Source organism: Meleagris gallopavo, chromosome 1, assembly GCF_905368555.1.
Source record: "Meleagris gallopavo chromosome 1, MGAL_WU_HG_1.1, whole genome shotgun sequence".
In the NCBI taxonomy this organism is placed as follows: domain Eukaryota; kingdom Metazoa; phylum Chordata; class Aves; order Galliformes; family Phasianidae; genus Meleagris; species Meleagris gallopavo.
This window is the reverse complement of record NC_139404.1, coordinates 41,599,064-41,620,011: the sequence shown is the minus strand read 5'-3', so window position 1 is coordinate 41,620,011 and position 20,948 is coordinate 41,599,064. Positions and strand designations below refer to the sequence as shown.

At 34.6% G+C, this 20,948-nt stretch overlaps 1 protein-coding gene across 1 annotated transcript; it reads right to left on the bottom strand.

Annotated features, from left to right (window-relative positions):
- Window positions 1-8,167: 8,167 nt before the first annotated feature.
- Window positions 8,168-20,948, bottom strand: NTS (neurotensin). The gene is made up of 4 exons (XM_010708817.4): window positions 20,737-20,948; window positions 17,600-17,661; window positions 10,972-11,196; window positions 8,168-9,091 (listed from the first exon to the last, which is right to left on the bottom strand). Exons 1-4 carry the CDS (start codon window positions 20,795-20,797, stop codon window positions 8,945-8,947), a joined length of 495 nt encoding a protein of 164 aa, XP_010707119.1. The 5' UTR covers window positions 20,798-20,948; the 3' UTR covers window positions 8,168-8,944.

Genomic DNA, 20,948 nt, shown 5'->3' with positions numbered 1-20,948 from the left:
TTAGAATAAAGGGATTCAAAAGGACTAAGAATAGAAATAAAGAGAAATATCAGAAATAGCAAAGAAAAATATAAAAAATGTAATTTAGGATTTTTTTAAGCTACCTTAGTCTGCCTGCAGGAACACTTCAGTTTAGCTTTTATTACCTAGACTTTTTTTGTATTAGAACAGTTCCTGCACTTCATTGCCTGAAGTTAAATACTTGCTACACAAGTATTTACAGAGACATTCCTTTGCCTGTTCAAAGAATAATTTCCTTACTTTTCTTCAGTACTAAAAAATCATTTAAATTGAAAAAAAAAGGAAGAAGAAAGTGGAAAACATATCATGTTTTTACCCTCTAAACCATGGGTGTGCAGCATTTTGACTTGCCTTAGCTGCAATGAGTAAAGAGGAATTGTCTTGGGCCTCATTTAATATATAATATAATCAATTTATAGAAGTAAAAAAACTTATTTTATAAGCATATATATTATTCAAACATTAGAAAAAGAGGGCAACAAACCCATAAAAACAGAGGGATATTTTACCTTGTTTTTGTGAAAATAATACATTAGTGTCTGGTTGCATTGAAGTGTTGCAATTCTTAGTGAGTTCTCAAGGTGCTTGTCAGAATTTTCTAATGAAGTTTTACTCTTCCTGTACTTCATTTTTCAAAACAGTTGTTCATAAGTGTACACATCAACAAAAAGGGATGACATGAATAAGGCATGATTGTGAGTGAGGCATAATTTTCAGTGATAAGAAATGTCTTATAAAAGTCTAGTAAAGAGACAGGATTAAAATTTTGACTTACATGTCTGACTGCAATTCTTTACATTTACTTTGAAAAATCTGAATACAATACATCTAAGTTGACTGAAAATGGAGTCACAAATATTGCAAAAAATTGATAATTTTTATGTAAATCTTGAAATCTCAAATTCCTTTCTCAAAATGGAAGGCAGTGTTGCATATTTTTCACTGCAAAATTATGTTTAGCTAACATATCAAAATGCACAAAATTATCTGCGACTTGAGATTGTCATCATTTCAGTTTCATTTTGAATACTGTTATGGTTTGAAATATACCACAGATAAGTTGATTTTCACCATGACAATATATGTTTAATTCATTTAAATGAGTAGTCAAATCCACTGAAAGTACTAAATCTGTGAGCCATTTTTCATCTTCAAATTCTGGCACCAATTTTCCTTTTGATTCTGTAAAGGACTTAATTTCCTTTTGCAAATCATTAAATTTTTCTAGCATTTTACCCCAACTTAGCCATCTTACTTGAGAAAAATAAACAATGTCCCTATAATCAGCATTTACTTAAGAGATTTCTGGAATTGGTGATGATTCAATCCCTTGGACTTTATGAAATTCACAGCTTTAATAACAATTGGATGATGAGTTTACTAATTAAATAAGAAAACTTTCATATCTACTTAATAACAAAAAATGTGTCTTCACAGGCATACACACATGTATGTAAGTTGACATGTTATCAGTAATAATTGTGTTTTACTCACCAAGTTGCACAAAGGCATATAATGTAATATTTCAGTTCAACTGACTGTGTGTGGTAGGCACAAAGGGAGGTGTTAGCGCCATACCATGCCCTCCCTTCCACAGCATTCCATTCTCACCTACGTAGTCCATGCTTGAGCTACACACAGCTGACTTATGAAAAATATCACTAAAAATCACATAATAAAAGTTTACAATAATGTGGGGCTGCAATATTAGCTGTGCAGGATCGCATGTGGCCTACAGATCATTAGTTGGACACTCCTGCTCGAAATGAAGGTGAGTTTTCCCTAAAATATAATGTTCTCTATGCTAGCATTAAATAGCATTAGTTAGTTAGAATGGTTTGATTTTGAGTTTGAGTATATCCCAGAAGAGAAAACCTTACAGTTTTGACTGGATCCTGTATTCAATTTATGTGGCAAGGTTTTGGTAGCAAAGATTTTTCAGGGATTGCCTAGGAGCCGGTCCATGTCAGATCATAGCCAGATCCAGCTATTCCAAAAGGGATCTGTCACTGCCAGAGCTGAGCCATGAGTGACATTAGGTATGCTCTGGGAAAGATTTCAGGAAGGAAAAAATGGGAGAGAATGGGAGAGACAGAGCCCTGCAGCCACCAAGGTTAGTGCAGGAGGAGGGCAGGAGGTGCTCTAGGACTGGAGCAGAAGCTCCCTGTAGTCTAGGAGAAGCCCCTGATGGAGCAGGATGTCCCCCTGCAGTCCATGGGCACAATGAGGAGCAGATATATACACGTAGCCATTGAGGTGCCCACTGTACAGAAGTGGTTGAGACCTGAAGAGGGCACAGCCCATGGCAAGCCTTAGTTTGCTTTTAGTTCTCAATGGTCTTGAATTAATTGATAAATAAATAACCTTTCCCAAGCTGAGTCTCTTGTGATTGTGAAGATATTTGATGAACAATCACCATATCCTTACGTCACCCCATTAGATTTTTCATAATGTTTTCTCCCCTTGTTCTGTTCAGAAGGGGGAGTGAGAGACTGACTGTGTGATGCTTGGCTGCCTACTGGTCTTAAACCACAAGAATGCTAGATAGAAAGAATACCCAGTTAATATCTCCTCACATTTTCCTGTTAAGACCCTTAGTTATCTACATTTTCCCACTCACTTGTTCCCTAACAGATGCTTTCAGCTGAACTAATATAGAAATCTGTAAAATCACAAGGTGAAGTGTAGATAGATGTGATGCTTATTTTAAAAAGAAATTATAATGTTCGTAATTCATGTAGTTTTCACAGAATATTAACTTAGCACAACTATACTGTAAAAACTACCTTCAGTACATGAAAAATTTGGAGGAAAATATCAGTTAACTATTCACCAAGGATTTCAGCTGCAAAAAGTAGTATCTTACTACTTCAGTGCCTTCTACATATTAAAGACAATCATTGAGAAATTTGTGCCATTATTGACTGTGTCTGCAAGAAACTGAAAGAGCATCGTGGTACCTTTGTATTGTGCAGTTACATATCCTCGTAAGTTACACTTTATTTACTGCAAAATTTGGAATAATTTTAATCCAGTCATCCGTTTGTGAGTATATAGACATCTACCTTTTTCTCTTTGTCTTTTCATTCTTTTGATTCCTACTTTTTGCACAAAACAAAAGGCTTATTGTCTGTTCCAAACTGTTCTTTATTTAAAAGATCAGTAAATGTGGTACTAAAACATAACAACTAGTTATACATGTTATACAAATACCTTAAAGGCTTGGTAGTACACAGAAATAATCAATTAATTTAATTATTCATGCAAGAACTACTAGCTATTAAGTAAACTATTTCTAATATCTCTTATATACCTGCTATAAAATAGGATATCTTTAATCTCCATTTTTTCAAGAAGGCGAATTGTTTTTTAACCACAAAGATTATACATTGAATTAGCTAAATTGCTTTTACTTGCTAATAAAAGGCTTTACATGGAACAGTTGTCTTTAAATGCATTAAAGCATTATGGATTTGAAATTTTTTGTTGAAGGAACTGTACCATGTTAGAACAATGATTCCCAAGACACACTGCTCTATGAATAATTTCCTTTAAGAACAAATGGCACAATGCAGCCCATATTTGTGTATGTGTGTGTGTACACATTTATTTTAGACCTTGAGTTAAATATATCTAGGGAAAAAAATATAAAATGTCTTAATTTCTAACATATAAGGTTACAAAGATCTGCTATGCAGGTTCAATTTTTTAAATGGTGAATCTGAAAAAAAAACTGATAATAATGATAATAATAGTGATAACATGATTAGAATTTCTCCAGTCAGAGATAAGATTTGCTGATGTAAAACAACAACAACAAAAACAAACAAACAAAAAAAAACACATCAGTTTTTCATTCACATACTTTGTGACAACACTTTGCTAAGTAGCTTAGATACTACCTCTGGACCAGTGTACTCATGCTGCTGGCAGATATTTATGGATGTAATATTTAGAATGTCTGAGAAGTCCATTATGTAGACATAAAAGAAACACATCCTACAAAACACTTCTGTAACTGAATTTCAAGAGTAAAATAGCTAAAACCATTTTTATTAGAACTTTCATATCCCTCAGTTGAGCTTATATGCTTGAAAGTAGTGCTAGGCTAATATTACAGTTCATTTTTTGAGTCAAAACAACCCAGTACCTGACCCAATAGGACTGTAAAAAAACGAATGCTATACCTTGGTAATTTGAGTGCAATCATGTATAGTCTTAAAGTTTTCCTTTGTAAGAGGGCCTAGGAAGATTTTCCTGAAACAATGCCTGTACATGTGTATTCTCATCTTCCCGGAAAACACTAGCTGGGCAAGAAGATGCTTCTGAAGGCTTTATGTTTCTTAATATTCTAACTGACCTCCCTTCAAAAGCTTCTGGATGTTTCCCGTGTCATTGCCCAACCTTACTACTTCAGAAGAGTTAGACATTCATTTTAGTCCAGACCATTGCCTGAGTACTGTATTTCTCAGGCCCATCCAAGTATCCTGAATCTGGCAATTTTTGAAACCTGATAATCAACACTGTATTTTGTGTATGTGCTTTAAAGTGATACCAGCTAGGTTCAAGAGATTGGATGGAAATTTCAAATTTCAGTAGCAATGAGAAAAAGCAATCAAATATGTTCAGTTCCTCCTGCTGGCAAAGCTTACAAATTTGTTTCTTATGTATCTTGGCAGTACAGTAAAGAGAAAGAAATAAAAATCATTTGAGATCTATTTAATACTTTATTTAGAAATCAGTATTGTTTATCCAACTTTGCAGATTTTTGCAATCATGACTTTTGAATGCTTCAGTTTTGTAGTTACTAAAATATTATTTTCCAGGTTTTTGAGGATATCAGCCCCTCTCACAACTTTCTTCATTTACTAGACAGAAAGGCATGATTTCTGACTCCTAAGTCATTGTCCTTTGCTTAGAGGGTTCTCTGAAACTGCTGTTTCATGATTGCCTTCAGTCAGCCTAAGATTGAGGCTGTGTTAGTTAAGAGCAGATCATGAGGCACAGCCACATGCATGCATCACAAAATTAAATCAGCCATCTATTTTATCTGAAAACTATACATTTCATCTACTCTGTTCATGCCACAGCCATTGAACTCTTCCCTAAAACTGAGATTCAACTGAGAAAAGACTGAAAACAGAAGATATATATCACAAACAATGCACAAGAAAACTAAAGACTTATCACCATAGAGTGATAAAAAAGTAACTATTACTTTTTATGTTATTTATTTTAAAGAATAAGAAAGATATGTTTCAGAGATTATAAATTATTAGTTTATGTATGCTTAACTTTTCTTGTATAGGACATTTTTGTTTTTATAGAGGATAGTTATTGAAAAATATACCGAATCAAATTAAATCTCAGTTATGTTTAATCCTACATTAGAAATCGTTCAGAGTTTTATGCAATTAATCTGCATGAAAATATCCAATATCTGAGGAATATCTGAAATAATTAAGTATCAAATTTCTGAAAAATTGGTACAGTTATTCATCTACAAACATCAATAGTGGACTAGGTAGGAAAAATGTTCTCCTCTATGGAGACAAAGAATACATCTCTCAGTAACTGTCTTTTGGAAAATATAACTGTCCACGTCAAAGTAATTTATTTAAGCCATTGTGACAATCTGAGTTAATGGTCTTCAAAACAACACTTGTAGACATGAGACAATTCTGAACTTCAGGGGAAAAAAGAAAAAAAAAAAAAAACCTGAGTTTACAAATCTTTTCATATTGTGAGGGCCTCCTCTGTCTTGAAGTCCATTCATTGCCCATTGTTACTGCAAATACAGGACAAGGGGAAATGGCCTCAAGTTGCACCAGGGGAGGCTTAGGTTGGATATCAGGAAAGAACTTCTTTACAGAAAGGGTTATTAACCAGTGGAATAGGGTCAGGGAGGTGGTTGAATCACCATCTCTGAACTGTATTTAAAAACTGCTTGGATGTGGTGCTCAGGGACATGATTTAGCAGAGGATTTTTAGAGTTATGGTAGTATGGTTAGGTTGCAGTTTAACTTGATCTTTAAGGCCTTTTCCAACCTGATCAATTCTATGATTCTATGATTCTAAATACAACACTATTTTCACAGGCAATACACAAGTAAGGCCAACGTTCACATCCTGAGAGCCTCATATAATGAGAGAAACAGAAACAAATATGCCTGCCTACCTATTTGGTTTTTTTTTGCTTGCATCATCTGAAAAGGAGGGTTAAAGAAAGTTTGCAATTCCACAGCAGTGAGGTTAGCTGGAAGTAGCAATAGCTAAAAGTAAAATGAAATTTCAAGAAAATAAAGGTCCCCCAGACAATCAAAATATCTCTTTACGTCTCTGTTTATCTGACTTAATCATGAGGATTTGGTGTGTTTTCTAACATCTTAATGCTTGCTCTTCACCAGTGACCAATAACACGAAATGCCAGCACTAGCCTTTGTATCTTTACTGATCATCCTACAGTCAGTGATATTGTATCCTCATCTAGTTAGGACTTCCTCTCATTCTGAATGACATTCCTCTCATAGATCCCTGAACACCTCTATCAAATGCTAGGGATCAATTTAACAAGCTACCCTGTCACACTTAAAGAGCTGCCTCCCTCAATGACACATAATAGCTGACCCTGCATGGATTCAGCGTGCTGAAAGTAAATGGGTTATTTTAAGCCATTTTTAGCCAGAGTACCTGGCTAATCTGTTTGCTGTGACTTGCAAGGAACTAGCACACAGTCAGAGGGTTATTTCCTCTAGATGGGTAGAACATCCTAGGAGATCTACTGCCATCACCCTGAGTATCTAAATCACCTGCAAAATGAAACACAGTTGCTTGTTTTTGTTTCTGAAAATTCTAGCATTTTCTCTCAGATGACAGTCACATTACTTTATAATACTTTTTAAAACTCTTAATGCTTTTAAAATGAATACACAGAAAAAAATACCTCGGCAACTTTTTTTTTTTTTTCCTGTTCTCTACAAAATAATCATCTGAAGACCATCTAGGGTTTTTTTCCTCATATATCGCTTGCAGTAAATTTTAGAACAAGCTCCATTCTGCCATGTTACTTCAGATCAACAGGTAATTTGGAATCTAAGCTGTCATAATGGAACTACAGAGCTTGTAGGTTTTTAGAAAGAGGGATGTTCTTCACTTGAGAGCATACCGTGTCACTAGTCTAATTCTACAACCATTTCATAAAAAAAAAAAAATTGAAGGATATGACTCTACTAGAACCATATTTAAGCAAAGCTCTTAAGTTCATTAAGCATTTAAATGATTGAAACAAAATGTGCTTAAATACTTAGCTGTTTCAAATTATGATTATTGTAGTAATTAGCGTATTACTCAGTTATATCTTGTGAATGCGTGCTTTTAGTGCCTACCTTAATAAATAAACTGATTAATAACATTTGAAGTAAGAAAACAGAATTAGCTTTGGAGTAGTGAAAACACTTTTTACAGTTAAAAAAAAAATAAATCCCTCTCCATATATCAAAATTGGTATAACTATTGGTATGGGTATGTTTTTACATGTGTATCCTTCTATATGTTTAACAGTACTTGACAGAAAATCTGATGTATGAGAGGATATGGTAATTCCTTGAGTGATTTCTTCTGGCCATTTGTTGGAACATTCTGAGGAAATGTCCCAGAAAGAAAACATGCAGACTACAAAACCAATGTCTATTCCCACTTTTTTGTCTCCTGGTTGGGGAATCAAGGCTTCCCTTGGGAAGGGATCATGGACTGTCACTCTAACTTAACTGTTGCTTCATTCAGTTCTTTCAGACTCTTTTCCAGGCTGAAATCCAGGAGCATGAGATCCCAAATCTGATATAAGGATCAGACACTTAGGGATGGATGGAGCATGAATTTTCAGTGGTTCTTGAGTACTTAACAGGTTGAAAACACCTCTTGTCATACTGAAATCTTCCCTGTGTCTGTTGAATCCCGAGACTATTTTTAGCTTCTGTAACTACTTGTTGACATTATGAATTTGTAGAGGGAAGAAAGGGAAATGAATTTCAATAGTAAATTTAAGTTGTTCTTACTTAAAGTCCTCTTTTAAATTTTTTTTCCAAAATTTCTCATATAACTGGATATATAGTATACTAATTTTCCAGTAACACCACAAGAGCATGAATCATGTTTTATTTTTTTGTCTTTATTTTTTTCCTGAGCACTCATATATTAGGCAAACACCATAAATTACTTTACTGATTATTTAAACTCTTTTCCTTATTTAACCAGTGATATCCACAATTCTGAAGCATATCTGCCTTTGCTCTCAGCAGCATACTTTGTTGAAGTCTCATTACCGTATTTTCTTAAATTATGGCTCTTCAGAGACAAGTTAGGAATCAAGAATTTAAATTCACTTACAGGCAGGTCATTTTAAATACGAATTTTGAAATTACCATTTAATAGGACCATATTGCCTTCTTTATTTAGATCTGATCCCTAATAATTTCAACTAGACAATATATAAAATACTGTGGCAGGTCAGACTACTGTATCATATAAAAACTTGCAAGCTGTGCGTGTTTGAGGTGTTTCAGTAAGAAATTTTTAAGAATTTTAGTAAGATTTATGGATGGTATCCATTTTCTCGGTGTATGACAGTGTACTTTCTAAAATAGGAAAAGACTGATATATTGTTGGAAAGATGTTGAAATCTCAATTGTGTACAATACATCATGCTTATAAACTAGATTTATTTGAAAATGTATTGGTCTAATTAATCTCAAGTAGGAAAAAATCACAATCAAGTAACAGCAATTGCAAAAAAGACACAGTTATGTTATCATCTTGATGATCTTCCATAGTATATTTTCACACAGGTATGATTTTAACGTTAAATAAGATAACTATAACACACAGTTACCTATAAACTAAATACACATTGTTTTCCTCTGCTGCATCAGTAATATGAACTTCTCTTGAGTATGTATGGTCTTCTAGCTTTGTTCACATGTAGTTGCCGTTTCAGAATATAGGGATTTTTTCTTTTCATTATTTCCTTTTCTTGGCTTGAATTTTCTAGATCAAAACCGTCTTGCTGAAGTAACTGTAGGACGTAAGAAAAGACAGGATATTATCATGCTTTTTTTTCTAATGAAAATCATCAATTCCAGAAGAGTTTTATTTGTCCCAAACTCAGACTTTTCCCTAAGATCAGGGTACAGACAAGTACAGTCCTATGGAAGAAATATTTCTAATATCTGAACTGAAACTAATAAGACCATAGGTATTAGCTATAGGAAAGGTGGTATGTCATTCTGGAGCTAAATATGACTTAAAGTTTCTTTATCATTGTCACTCAATAGTGGTTATTTTATCTTAAAAACTTCCTAAAACACCCACTCCTTGCTAATTTCAGATTTTGAGGAATAATTTTATCACATATCTATAGTTAAAAATCAAAATGTGTAAAAAGAAAGGAAATAAAGTACAAGAAAGCCAATTTTTTCAATTAAAATGTTATTTAACTGCATTTGAGTTTTATTTATAGTTTTTAAAGTATTTTCTTCAGATTCATATTTGCTTTATGTATTAAGATTTCATCCATTCTTCTACCATGTTCTTCCATGGCCAGACTAAAAGGCATTAAGCTAGAAACATTTTAGACTCACCTCAATATTTTCCTAAATAATCAAATTCTGTTAGTCACTTAATTACTTAATAAATGAGTGCTCATCTAAATCCTGTTGATATAAATGGAAAAAACCTCGTGATTTCAACAGAGTTTGGAGTCAATCCTGGATGAGTAAGATCGTAAGAACTTGTTTCATTATATAAAGTGTTTATTTCAAGTCTTCTTCAGTTCTTCTCCCTCTAGCTCTATTCTTTCTCCTTCTATTGTGCCTTAGAAATTTTTGCACTGGATAACCATGCTCCTACGTTGATACAGAAGCATCCTCTTTAAATTTCACATGACTATTGTTAGAAGTGGAGCTTTGCAAACACCACGAAAGGTGGTACAACTATAAAATAAGGAGCCATGATTAAGCCAGGCTATGGCATGTGATTGATTCCATGGTAGATCCTTTTCAACAATAAATGTAGCAATGAAGAATCCTCAAAAAACTCAAAGATGCTGCAGTCTTTTTTATGGGTCATCCTAGATGGTACAATGGACTGAGAACCCTAAACAAACATACAGCTCTGCTTCAGCAGGCAAAAGGGGATCAGGACTCAGTCAAATTGCCCATGAACTGTGATAGCTGAAGAATCTGGGTTTACTGGAAAGCGGGTACTGATATTTAGGTATATTTGTTTTGTTGGGTTTTTTTTACAGCATGAGTAGATTCTATCCAGTGTGTTTATGTGAATGTTACAGTAAGGTACATATCACAAAACAATTACTATTTAGGAGTAGCAACCTTAAGGTTTGGAGGGACAGAAGGAGTTCCCTTGCTATTAGTTTCCTAGCAACTATAAATTGGTAAAATTACAGATATACATGGGCATATATGTATTTTGAATTCTGTTTGTCTTAGTGCCCTTCAGAAACTCTGCGTAAATTTACTTATGCTTGAATAAATCTGCAGTAATTTCATGTCTGTTAAGCACATATTAATTTTGTGCTCTGGCTCATTTTCATATGTTTATTTCATTCCTTGGTGTAGTTACAACGTGTGGAGAAATTATGTAGTTAAGGATATTTCACATTTGTTCACGTGTCTTTATCCAAAACAGATATTCAGCTCTTCAGAAACTATATTAAGTCACAACTCTTTCACTAAGTGGCATATTATCAGTATTAAATATTAGAAAATAGTAAAAACATAGGATAGTTTAGACAATGTGATGGAGTGATTTAAGCCAAGAGCACCTAAGATCTGGAGGAACACTTGGGATATGAAATATAAAAGACCATTGTGATGACAAACAGAGCTTGAAAATGTAACAGTCATTGAAACACGCATTTGTGACACTTCATTTTACCTCCCAGTGCTGAAAGGCTCTGCTGTGGCAAACTTTTTGGAGTTGATATATTGTCAGCATTGCTTCAAAGGTGAAGCCATCCAGAGCAGCAGGGAACTGTCTTCCAGAAATGAGATCCTCATCATCTACCTCTACCGTTTCCCCCACCTGGTTGTTCATGTTGTTGATAAGATTGCAGACATTCAGCAGGGTCACTTTCCAGTAAGAAAGTTTTGCTCTGTTCATCTGAAAATACAAATGCATGGTATGTAATGTAATGCAATTTTTGTTTTGTTTTGAGTGGTAATGTATGACATTTAAACATTTTGAAAGGAACAAGTTTGTTTGTTTGAAGTCCTTTTCATCTGTCAAGCTTTAAGACAGTAATTAGAGCACCAAAATTAGGACAACTCCTTTATTAAAAACACTGTTTCCCCACTGCCTTACCCCCCAGGTAGATATACACGATGGAAAAATAAACTGTTACCAAACCAGAAAGGTAGCATTTCATAGTCATTCTGCACAGGTGCAAACAAAAATACAAATGGAAATTAATATAATATAAATTCATAGGTGTAAATCAGGACAGTGAGTCAGGCCCAGTGGATAAATTTCCAGTGCCAGATTCCAAGCTAGATGCCTGTGGTTAACTAGATGCTCCTCCCCAGTTCAGAACAAATAGCAGTCATTTCGAAATTCCCCAAGAAATGGAACAGAGTCCCTGCTTCAGGGCAAGTTGTCTGGTGAAGCTGGAGCCAGTGTTATGGAATCTGTAAGCCCCAGGGTTTTTGGATACTGGAAAGTCATGAGTGTTAAGTGATGTGAATAGGTCTAGGGGCTTGGATGAAGATGGAGTAAAGGAAGAACAGAGTTGTGCAAAAAATGTGTTTGGTGGCTTGACTGAAATACCTCATGAGATCAACTGTCCTTGGGTGGTCCATAATGAAACAATTCAGAGATGTTACAGAAAGACAGAAATAAAAGGAGAAATGTCACCATAATTTGATCCAATAGTTTACATTATTTCGGAGCAATTTGATTTTTAAAACCTTTAGAAAACGATTAAAAGAATTTTTGCTTTTTAATGGCACTATTTTAAAACAGTTATTGAAGTAGTTTTCTTTAATTATCATTAGAAAAACCTAATTCCTACCTTAATCACTGTTTTCCTTCTCTGTTGTCTTTGCCACTTCCTTGGTTATTATCTATTTATTACCCTAGTCATTATTTCTTCTAAATTGTATTCCTCTTAGTGCTGAATATAGAGATTAGTTTCATTCAAGTAGAACCAGTGACACAACAATCTCCAATCAAAAGTCAAATTGCAAATTCCTGTTTATTAATGGCAATTAATGCCCTTGAGGCATGTATTAGGATTATACTCTACTTATGAACTGAAATGTTGATGTTTCTTTTCCTATGTGTGTTAAATGAAATACAAGTATTATATTTGTGCAGATTTTGCCTTTTACTCACCAACAGTATTAAGTAAGTGTATGGATGCAGTTTTTACCTAGCTGAACATTGAGTAATCACACAACCTGTTGTTTGTTTAAGGAAATTTTCTAACAAAGAGGTATTATATGCAAGATTTGTGCATATTTGCAACTATTTCTTAAACTAAAAGAAAGAAAATGTAGGTAAGTGAAGAAGAAATAAGAAAAGCTCTCATCACTAATAACAGCAGTGAGAAGAAATTCCCTTCTGACCATAATCATTAGTTCAGTATACAACTAGTACACGCATGAATTTCAAAATGAGAGTAATTTAGCCTTTTTAGTAAAACTGCTATGTTCTTAGGTTTCTATTAGGGCTTGGATATCAAACAGTATTATGTTTTGAGAAGAAAACTAATCTCAAATCTTATTCAGAAGGTTCTACATTTTTCAATTTGGGCTCATGTGCTGTCACATCTAGGCTCTCCACTCAGGCATCCCATTAGTCTAATTATTTGAAAAGTTGTGGCAGGTTCAAAACAAAATCAACATCTTTACAGAATGCCTGATTTAATTAACAGAAGTTAATTTAGCCAAAAAGCAACTGTCCACTGAAGTTTCAAAATCTTTACTCTGTTTTAAAATATTTGTTAAATGCAAACACAGAGCTGTTCTTGCCAAATGAGGAGCCTTTTCCAATACAATTCTTTCTCCTTGTATATGAAAGAAATATGAAATAGAACTTCCCCAGCTAAAATGCAATGAAGAATAAAATCCAGAAGCAGTACTGTATGAGCAAGTGAGAATTCAGAGTTGAAAACAAGACTATGCTGATGATAGGATTGGAAAAGAAAAGGACTAGAGAAATTTATTATGTTTTCCTGCTTAACTTTTTGGAATCTTTTTGATCTGACGTTATTATTTTATGTTACCTTGATGTATGTCTTCTTTTTTTAAGGAACATTTCTCTGTATATTAGCAAAATATCTAAATCGCAGTCTCCATTATGTGCAATTGGTCTTGGCTCTATTTATGAGGTTAGGGAAAAAATCTTACAGTGCTGCATGCAAGCATACTTTGTTAGTCAAGAGAGTCTAATTCTCATTAATAACATGCATCACTTCAAAGTATTTTCACTTGCATACGCATGCTTCTGACTTACACTGGTGCCAGCTCCCAGAATAATACTATAAAGCATTAAGAACTTCAGTCAAGAGTGAAATAATTTTTTAACTGAACATGGACCTCTTTAGATCACGTCCAGTTTCTGAATAGTGCAGGCATGTTACTTTCCTATAATCTACTTCACTATTACAGCAAGTATTACAATCACACAGCTTTGTTTTATAGGTTATGAAGAATCACTGAAGAGGGTATGTTAAAAAAAGTAAATAAGCAAAAAAGTAAATAAATAAACAAAAGCAAAACAAACAAACAAAAACCACACAAAAATACAGTTTCAGATGACTGTAACACAAATGTTCAGGGAGACATTCAATGTGTGAAATATTTTCCACAGAGGTCTACGCAATACCAACTACAGTTGCTCAAGGTATGTTTTAGAAAAACACCTACATGAGAGATCAAAGAAATTATATCTGCCAAGAGGGAATAAATTGTTTTGAAGATTAACTGAAAAAATCTGGGAGGTATCTGGTGGAACAAAAGAGACTGCCATATGAATCACAATTAAAAATTATTAATGATGAAGAATTCATGAAGTGAATATGATATATGTATTTCCACTGTTGAACATGTTTCTGAAATATGACTCAGATATATGGTTTCCCATACCTTTTTACATACTGAAAATGAACTCAAAATTTTCTAAGAATTTGAAATAAGTTTGGGAATATCTTCCTCTTTGACAGTACATTTTCCTGTGAAAACTACAGAGAATCTCAAGTGCTAATATACATGCTTTTTTATTTCCATTTACGGTTGAATGATGCTCCAATAAATTTTAATACAATTTTTGCTTTTTCTGTTTTGTAATGAATACCTCCAAAATGTTAATTAAAATAAAATAAATACAAATATTCAGTTCTCTGCTTATTATAATCTTGCCTTTATCTAGTGAAAGCAGATGAAAAAGATTCATGACAAAGCAAAATCCAAGGCACTGAAAAACTAGGTAAAACACTTGGACTTAGCTTACAGAATTCCTGAGATAAAAGGCGGAGAACTGAGAGCTTGTTACAGTGGCTCTTCTAGTGTACTTCACTGTCCTTAGTTTTGTTTAATGCCTTCCTCTACACAGAATAAGACAGCGAGACCACTTCTTTTCCAGCAGTGTTAATAACACACAAAATATCCAGATAACTTTGGTAATTCACTGAGAGATATGTGAAAGTATAAAATGCATTATGTCAGTAGGTCTGCACTGTCCCTGCATAGGTGCTTCAGTGGTTCCTTTTCAGAACAGTAATTTAATTTTGTTCAGAATGTAACAGTAGAAATAATAACAAAAATATTTTCTGCCTTTAAGCATGTGAATTACAGCCTAAGTTTTTCTGTGATGTATACTAGTGCCTATAAATGTAAGGACTTGCATGCAATAACTGAGTCAGGAAGTTAGAAGCTCTTAGGCAGCTGCAGCCTCATCTGCCTGATACAAAGGCTAAACTTTCTGGGTATATACAGTTAGGAAAAGCCATTCAAGCTCAGACGGTTCAAGATTTCATAAAAATTTGTGTATGTAGGGATCTCAAATGTCTATCCTAGTAATAATGATTCCTTCAAATAAACACTTTTTCTTTTTTTTTTTTTTCCTTGAACTAATAGCATTTCAGTTTTGTTTGAGTTCAAGACTGTCTTCATGCAAATGGTGGATTCATGTTAGCACTTAAGAAGCTGGGAGTAGATGTAACTTTTTGATGCAAAAGACAGTCAGTAGGTAATCATTTGAATATTCGTGATACTTCAGATTATGTTATCTTACTAAATCTTCCAAAAGGCTCCTTGGACTTTATCTTAGAAGAAAGATATATAAAGCTTTTTAGGGTCTTGCTTGATCCCTGTATCTTCGTTGAGGTGTAACACCAGGGAAAGGTGATAAGCTATATTAAATGTTGAAGGCAGTTGATGAAAGCATGAATATAATTTTTTAAATATGAAGATATATTCAGCACATGGGTGACTTTAAAGAGTAGTTTGCAAAAGACCAGTAGACACTTGTCAACAGTCTGTGAAGTCAAAAGAATATGGTAAAAAAGCATATTTCCATAATATTGCATAGATTTGATGCCATACTTCACAAGTACCTACTTAGCTAGAATTTTCCTGTGAAACACCAGAAACATAGATGATTTTACTGCATTTTACTGCATTAGATCTGGGCTTTCATAAACATATTTTTTTCCTTCTATTATCCTTCTATTTTATTGATGAGAACCACTGAGTCTGTTTTAATTGGCTGGATTTCCCTTGCCGTTGATTACCAAGTCAGTGTTAAAGAAGATTAATACAATTTAATGGTAATTACTCTCAACTGGAGACTAATCTCAGGCACAAAGCCAGTCAGTTATCATACATACCATCCTAAAACTAGTCTTTCAAATCAGAACCATGGTTCTATTCTAATGAAGACTAAAACCTAGCAAACAAAAAAAATATAATAATAATTTATTATTTCAGTAATAAATGGAATAATGATCTATCTCTTGTAGAAGTAGTTTCATACACCTTTTTAGTGGTTCCACTAGTGGTTCCTTTACTGTCAAGAAAGAGTACATTTTACACTAATTAATTTGAAATAGTGATTTAAAATTCTATCACTTAGAATTAAAATGTCTCCATCATTTATTGTTTCTGTCAACTTCAGGTGTCACGTCACTTGCAGTATATATACCATAAAGCCATTAAAAAGTAATTTACATGATGTAAAACAACGTGCAAAGTATATAACAAGCATCTTTGTATTATCAACAGGTACACTGTTTATGGGCATTTTTAGTTACCTCAGATTGCACTCTACAGTAAAAGAGAAAAAAAGATGGAAGTGGCATTTACAGTCACAGTTCCACTAATCAGTAGCAGCAATAGAATAGCTGCAGGGTTTTCTCCCAGGGCATATTATGGTTTGGCAGGCAGAGAAAGAACTATTTAAAGAACATTAAAATTTGTCTCTGGGAAATAATCTCTATTAAATCTTTCTTTACTTTAGAGAAACCAGTGGCAAACAGGTTTGTTTGCGATCTACCATGCCAGTAAAGAACGTGGGAACTTAAGAACTGCTGGACCAGATCAGAACAATGTATTTTCCAGCCTCATTTCTTATCCTGGTTTATTCAAATGATACTGTGAAAAAGCTCACATACAAGAAAATACAGTATAAACATAAATCTTGCAGGCAGGTTTTTTGTTTCTTTTTTTTTACAACTAGCCATTGGCTTATGAATTTTTATTTTTTTGAAAATTTTCAGGAGAATGTAATTTTATTTTTCAGTGAAATCAAGCACCAAGAGTTAAATAATTCTACTTTAAGCCTATGAATCTTGTTTCAGAGTTTTTTCTTCAAAATATTGCTGAAGAAACACTAGGCATTTCTTAGATCATTTGTGGAAAATAACACTGCTGAGAAAGTGTCTGTCAGCCTGTTCACTACATATGTGCAACACTTGCTACTTCACCTACGTTAGTGTGAGTTTGGAACAGAACTTTTGTCTACTTGTTTTAAATAACATGTATATCATTCATAGTCTGGCTACTTGTCAAGGAAATGTCATTTACCAGATTAATAGTTCCATAGTCATGTCCCCATGTTCGTGTACTAACATTATAATGAAATCCCTAAACCAAAATCAACATATGTATTAACAGATTTTGCTTTATGACTCTCTTAATTTTATATGCACATAGAAAAAAAGTTCTGCATAAAAATCTCACTTAGAGATTTGACTAAAGGTTAATTTAACTTTCAGCAGGCATAATCTTATTGGAAACACATTTCCTCTTATAAATTTATCCCTCTACACATTTTTGACAGTTTAATGGAAGTATCAATGTTACACGTGAGGAACACTTTTTTTTGTGTGTGTCACATCAACACCTTTAAATTTCCTTTGAACTGAGAAAATCTTGCACCGAAGTGATGTTTAGCACTGAACTTTCAGGTCTGGACCATAGGTTATTGCTTTGTATAAAGACTTCTAAGTTTGTAATGAGAATTCATTTGCTTTCTAACCATCAGCTAAAAGAGGAAAAATAATTACCTTTGATGTATACATATTGGCCAATAAATCTGCTTCTAATGCTTTCATTTCCTCTTCTGAATCTGGGAATAAACCAGTAACATATGTTTATTGTTTCATCATAAATCATGGACATTTGAATTCAACAAGCAAAATATAGATATACAAGTGAGGGTTTTTTTGGGGAAAAAAAAAAACAGTAATAAAAGTGGATTCACAGAATTGTGTTCTAATGGGACTATGAGGAGGTTTTTGGTACCAAAACTTTATTTTGAAAGGGATATTCACTACATTTCACAGCATGATCAAGCTTACTGACATGAATGAAGCAACTCACTGTCCACTCCTAGACAGGCCCATTAATCTTCAGCTGTTTCAGTACAAAAACTGATGCAGTTTTCTTCGTTCAAAATCAGTCTGATTTTCATAATTACTACTTGTCACCTCTACTAACTAGCATTTACTTAGCTGCTTTTTTTTGGGAGCAATCGCAAACATTCTCAACTTGGATCTTCAAGGTGTTTTTAAATGGTGACCAGCAAATTAATGCAAAGTCATTCTACTACAGTCTATTGGACATAAGCCATTCTTCTGGAAACCCTATGAACATTTCTTTGCTGAAGGGTTATGCTCAGATCTATTAGACTGTCTCTGTCTCTGATCCAGTCTGCTCTCACACAATAGCCATCTATTCACCATGTCATTAGAGTGACCATCTTCTGTGCCTGAGTACAGTACAGTACAGTACAGCAAAGGGGAGATCAGAAGTCTCAGTTCTTAACCACATTTATGCTTACCACTTGCTAAGGAAGTAGCTTTCTGGAGCATTTTGGCTTTTGCTTCTTTCATATCTGAAAAATCTTAGCATCTTCTAATACAAGTAAGGTAAGATAGTGTCACTAAGTTCTTTGTCTCCTCAGACATTTCTACCAGTTGTGCTTCTGCTAAAAGGAGTTTTTAATAGAAGTGATTATTTACTAAACAATCACTTTGCATAGTTGTACTGCTTCCCGCTTGTATTAAAGTAGCCAAAAATGTCTGTGCCTTATGTCAGTCTTTCTCTGTAGTGATGCTGATGTTCAGCTTTGCATTACTAGTACACTACACTAATTGTTTTTACTTAAAAATTGTTACTTAAAATACTGATAAAGACTGGATGGCAGTACTGCAGCATGTCACTAGCAACTTCTCTATAGCCTAATGTCTTTCAGTGCTTTCAGCACTACTTGTATTCATCATTACCTAGTTTCTCAATAGCTTCACCAGTGATGAAGTTCTTTCTGCTGGCATCACATGTTCACCTTAGCTGAATTTTGACTACTGATAGTAACAGCTCTTGCAAAGGAATGAATAGTGCATGTGTGACAGCATCACAATTTGCTGCATTCTGGGGCAATGAAATGACTTGCATCTGGTTAGGACCCTGTAAAAGCTATATAGAACAGAATATAGTTTCCCCACCACCAAGGGTGGAAGACAGATGCAGAAGTGGAAAGCTTGCTGAATAGATGGGTATTAAGAAACATTTTTAATGAGAAAATATCTGGAGGATATTACTTAGGAAGCTGTTCGTATAGTGAAGAATGAAACAAAGCCTGGAGGAAAACGGAGCATATTCAGATAATTCAGGAGTGAAAGAGATAGATGACGGGTAAAAGCAGAAAAAGAGCAAACACTCAAGAGAGCAATTTGATTACAGATTACTGTTCAAGTCTGAGGAAAATCCAAACACTTTGCTGTCTTTTGTATGCTTACCTTATTATTGATAGGAAATATAGCTCCTTTCTGTATATTTACATTCTACAGAAATAGTTGTCTTCTATTAAAACTCACTTTCCCCTGAGAGCAAACATTTTTAAAAGAAAACTAAAATGATTGATCATTTTCCTAATGATTTACTTGTCCACATTAGCAAAAATTCATTTGGCTTTTCAACACAAACTTCTCTGCGACATTTCTCATTTAAATATAATTCCAAATTTTCAAGCAAATGAACCCTCATGTCAGTTACACATACTATTCTGCTTCTTTTTTATACGAATCTATTTTAATTTCCACTGGAATCTTTGACTTTAGTGGTTTATGAATTTTAAATTGTCTCAAGGAAAATATTAGTCATGTTTTTGCTTAAAAAGCTACATATATATGCAGAGAAAATAATAAACTTTTATCCCTGTCCCTAAGAACACCAGGTCTGTAAAGCACACAAAATGATTATGCTTAAGCCATGACAAAATACAAGTTTAAGTGTGTTACATTTTTCTTCTGTGGGGGAATGGATATTTGAAACTTGCATCCAAAACAAGGAATTCTGAATCGTCCTGGATACTGAAGCTGAAAAATTCATCTACTTGTAAACCTACTCCTTACCTTTCATGGAGTTACAAGTAACGGTAATTTGTACACTAGTGAGATTGGATTTTGAAGCCTATTCTACTACACATCTGTCACTGTACACCTGTTAAATTGCAACAATTTATTTTTTTTTTTTTATAAACTGATGATCTAAATAACACATACTTAGCTATGTCACTTTCCAAACAAGCTGGCAGTGCCTTTTCATGTATGACCCTATTTTTTAGGTTTCTAAAGCAACTGATCTTAGAGCAGAAATGCACTTTCACCTAGCATCCTATTGTGTGATCAGCATCTTTGTGACCAGCATTTTTTGTCATTTCAATGCAGTTACTAGTGATCTTTTTTTTCCCCCCAGAATCCTAAAACTGTACTTCAGCTACTAAAAAGTGACTACAGTACATATATAGCTATGCTGATTGGACTTTGACGGAAGGAAGAAGAAAACACAGTACCTATGATAGCTTGGAAATACCTGGGATTCAAGTATCACAAATGTAGCAACTTAATTAATGGGACAGTCTACATCGACGTTGCTCAATGACCGCTCTACACTAAACACCATGGTAGTGATGCTGCGGAGGGGAATGGCTTGAAGATAGGGAGTAAATTGCGGGAATGATGGAAAATGTGATGCTGGACAGAGCGCGCTCTGTGCGAGCCGGGGGCGCCGGCAGAGCACAGCCGCGTCAGACCGAGCGCACCCCGCCCCGTTCGGTCCCGCTCGAGGCTGCGGGAGCGGCCGGCCGCGTGGTGCTGCCCACCGCACGAAGGCTCGGGGCGCAGGGCGCGGCAGGGCTTACCTGAGCAGAGACTGCAGGAGGCCAAGGCCAGCAGCACCACGCACACCAGCTGGACTCTCATCCTTGCCGCGCCACTCTCTAGAAAGTAAAGTCCATAAATCCTGGGGAGAGACGGAGAGAGAGACAGACAGACACACAGAGAGAGCTCCGCCGCTCCGCGCCTCAGCACGCAGACTGGCGGGCAACCGCAGGCATCAGATGGTGGACCCGGA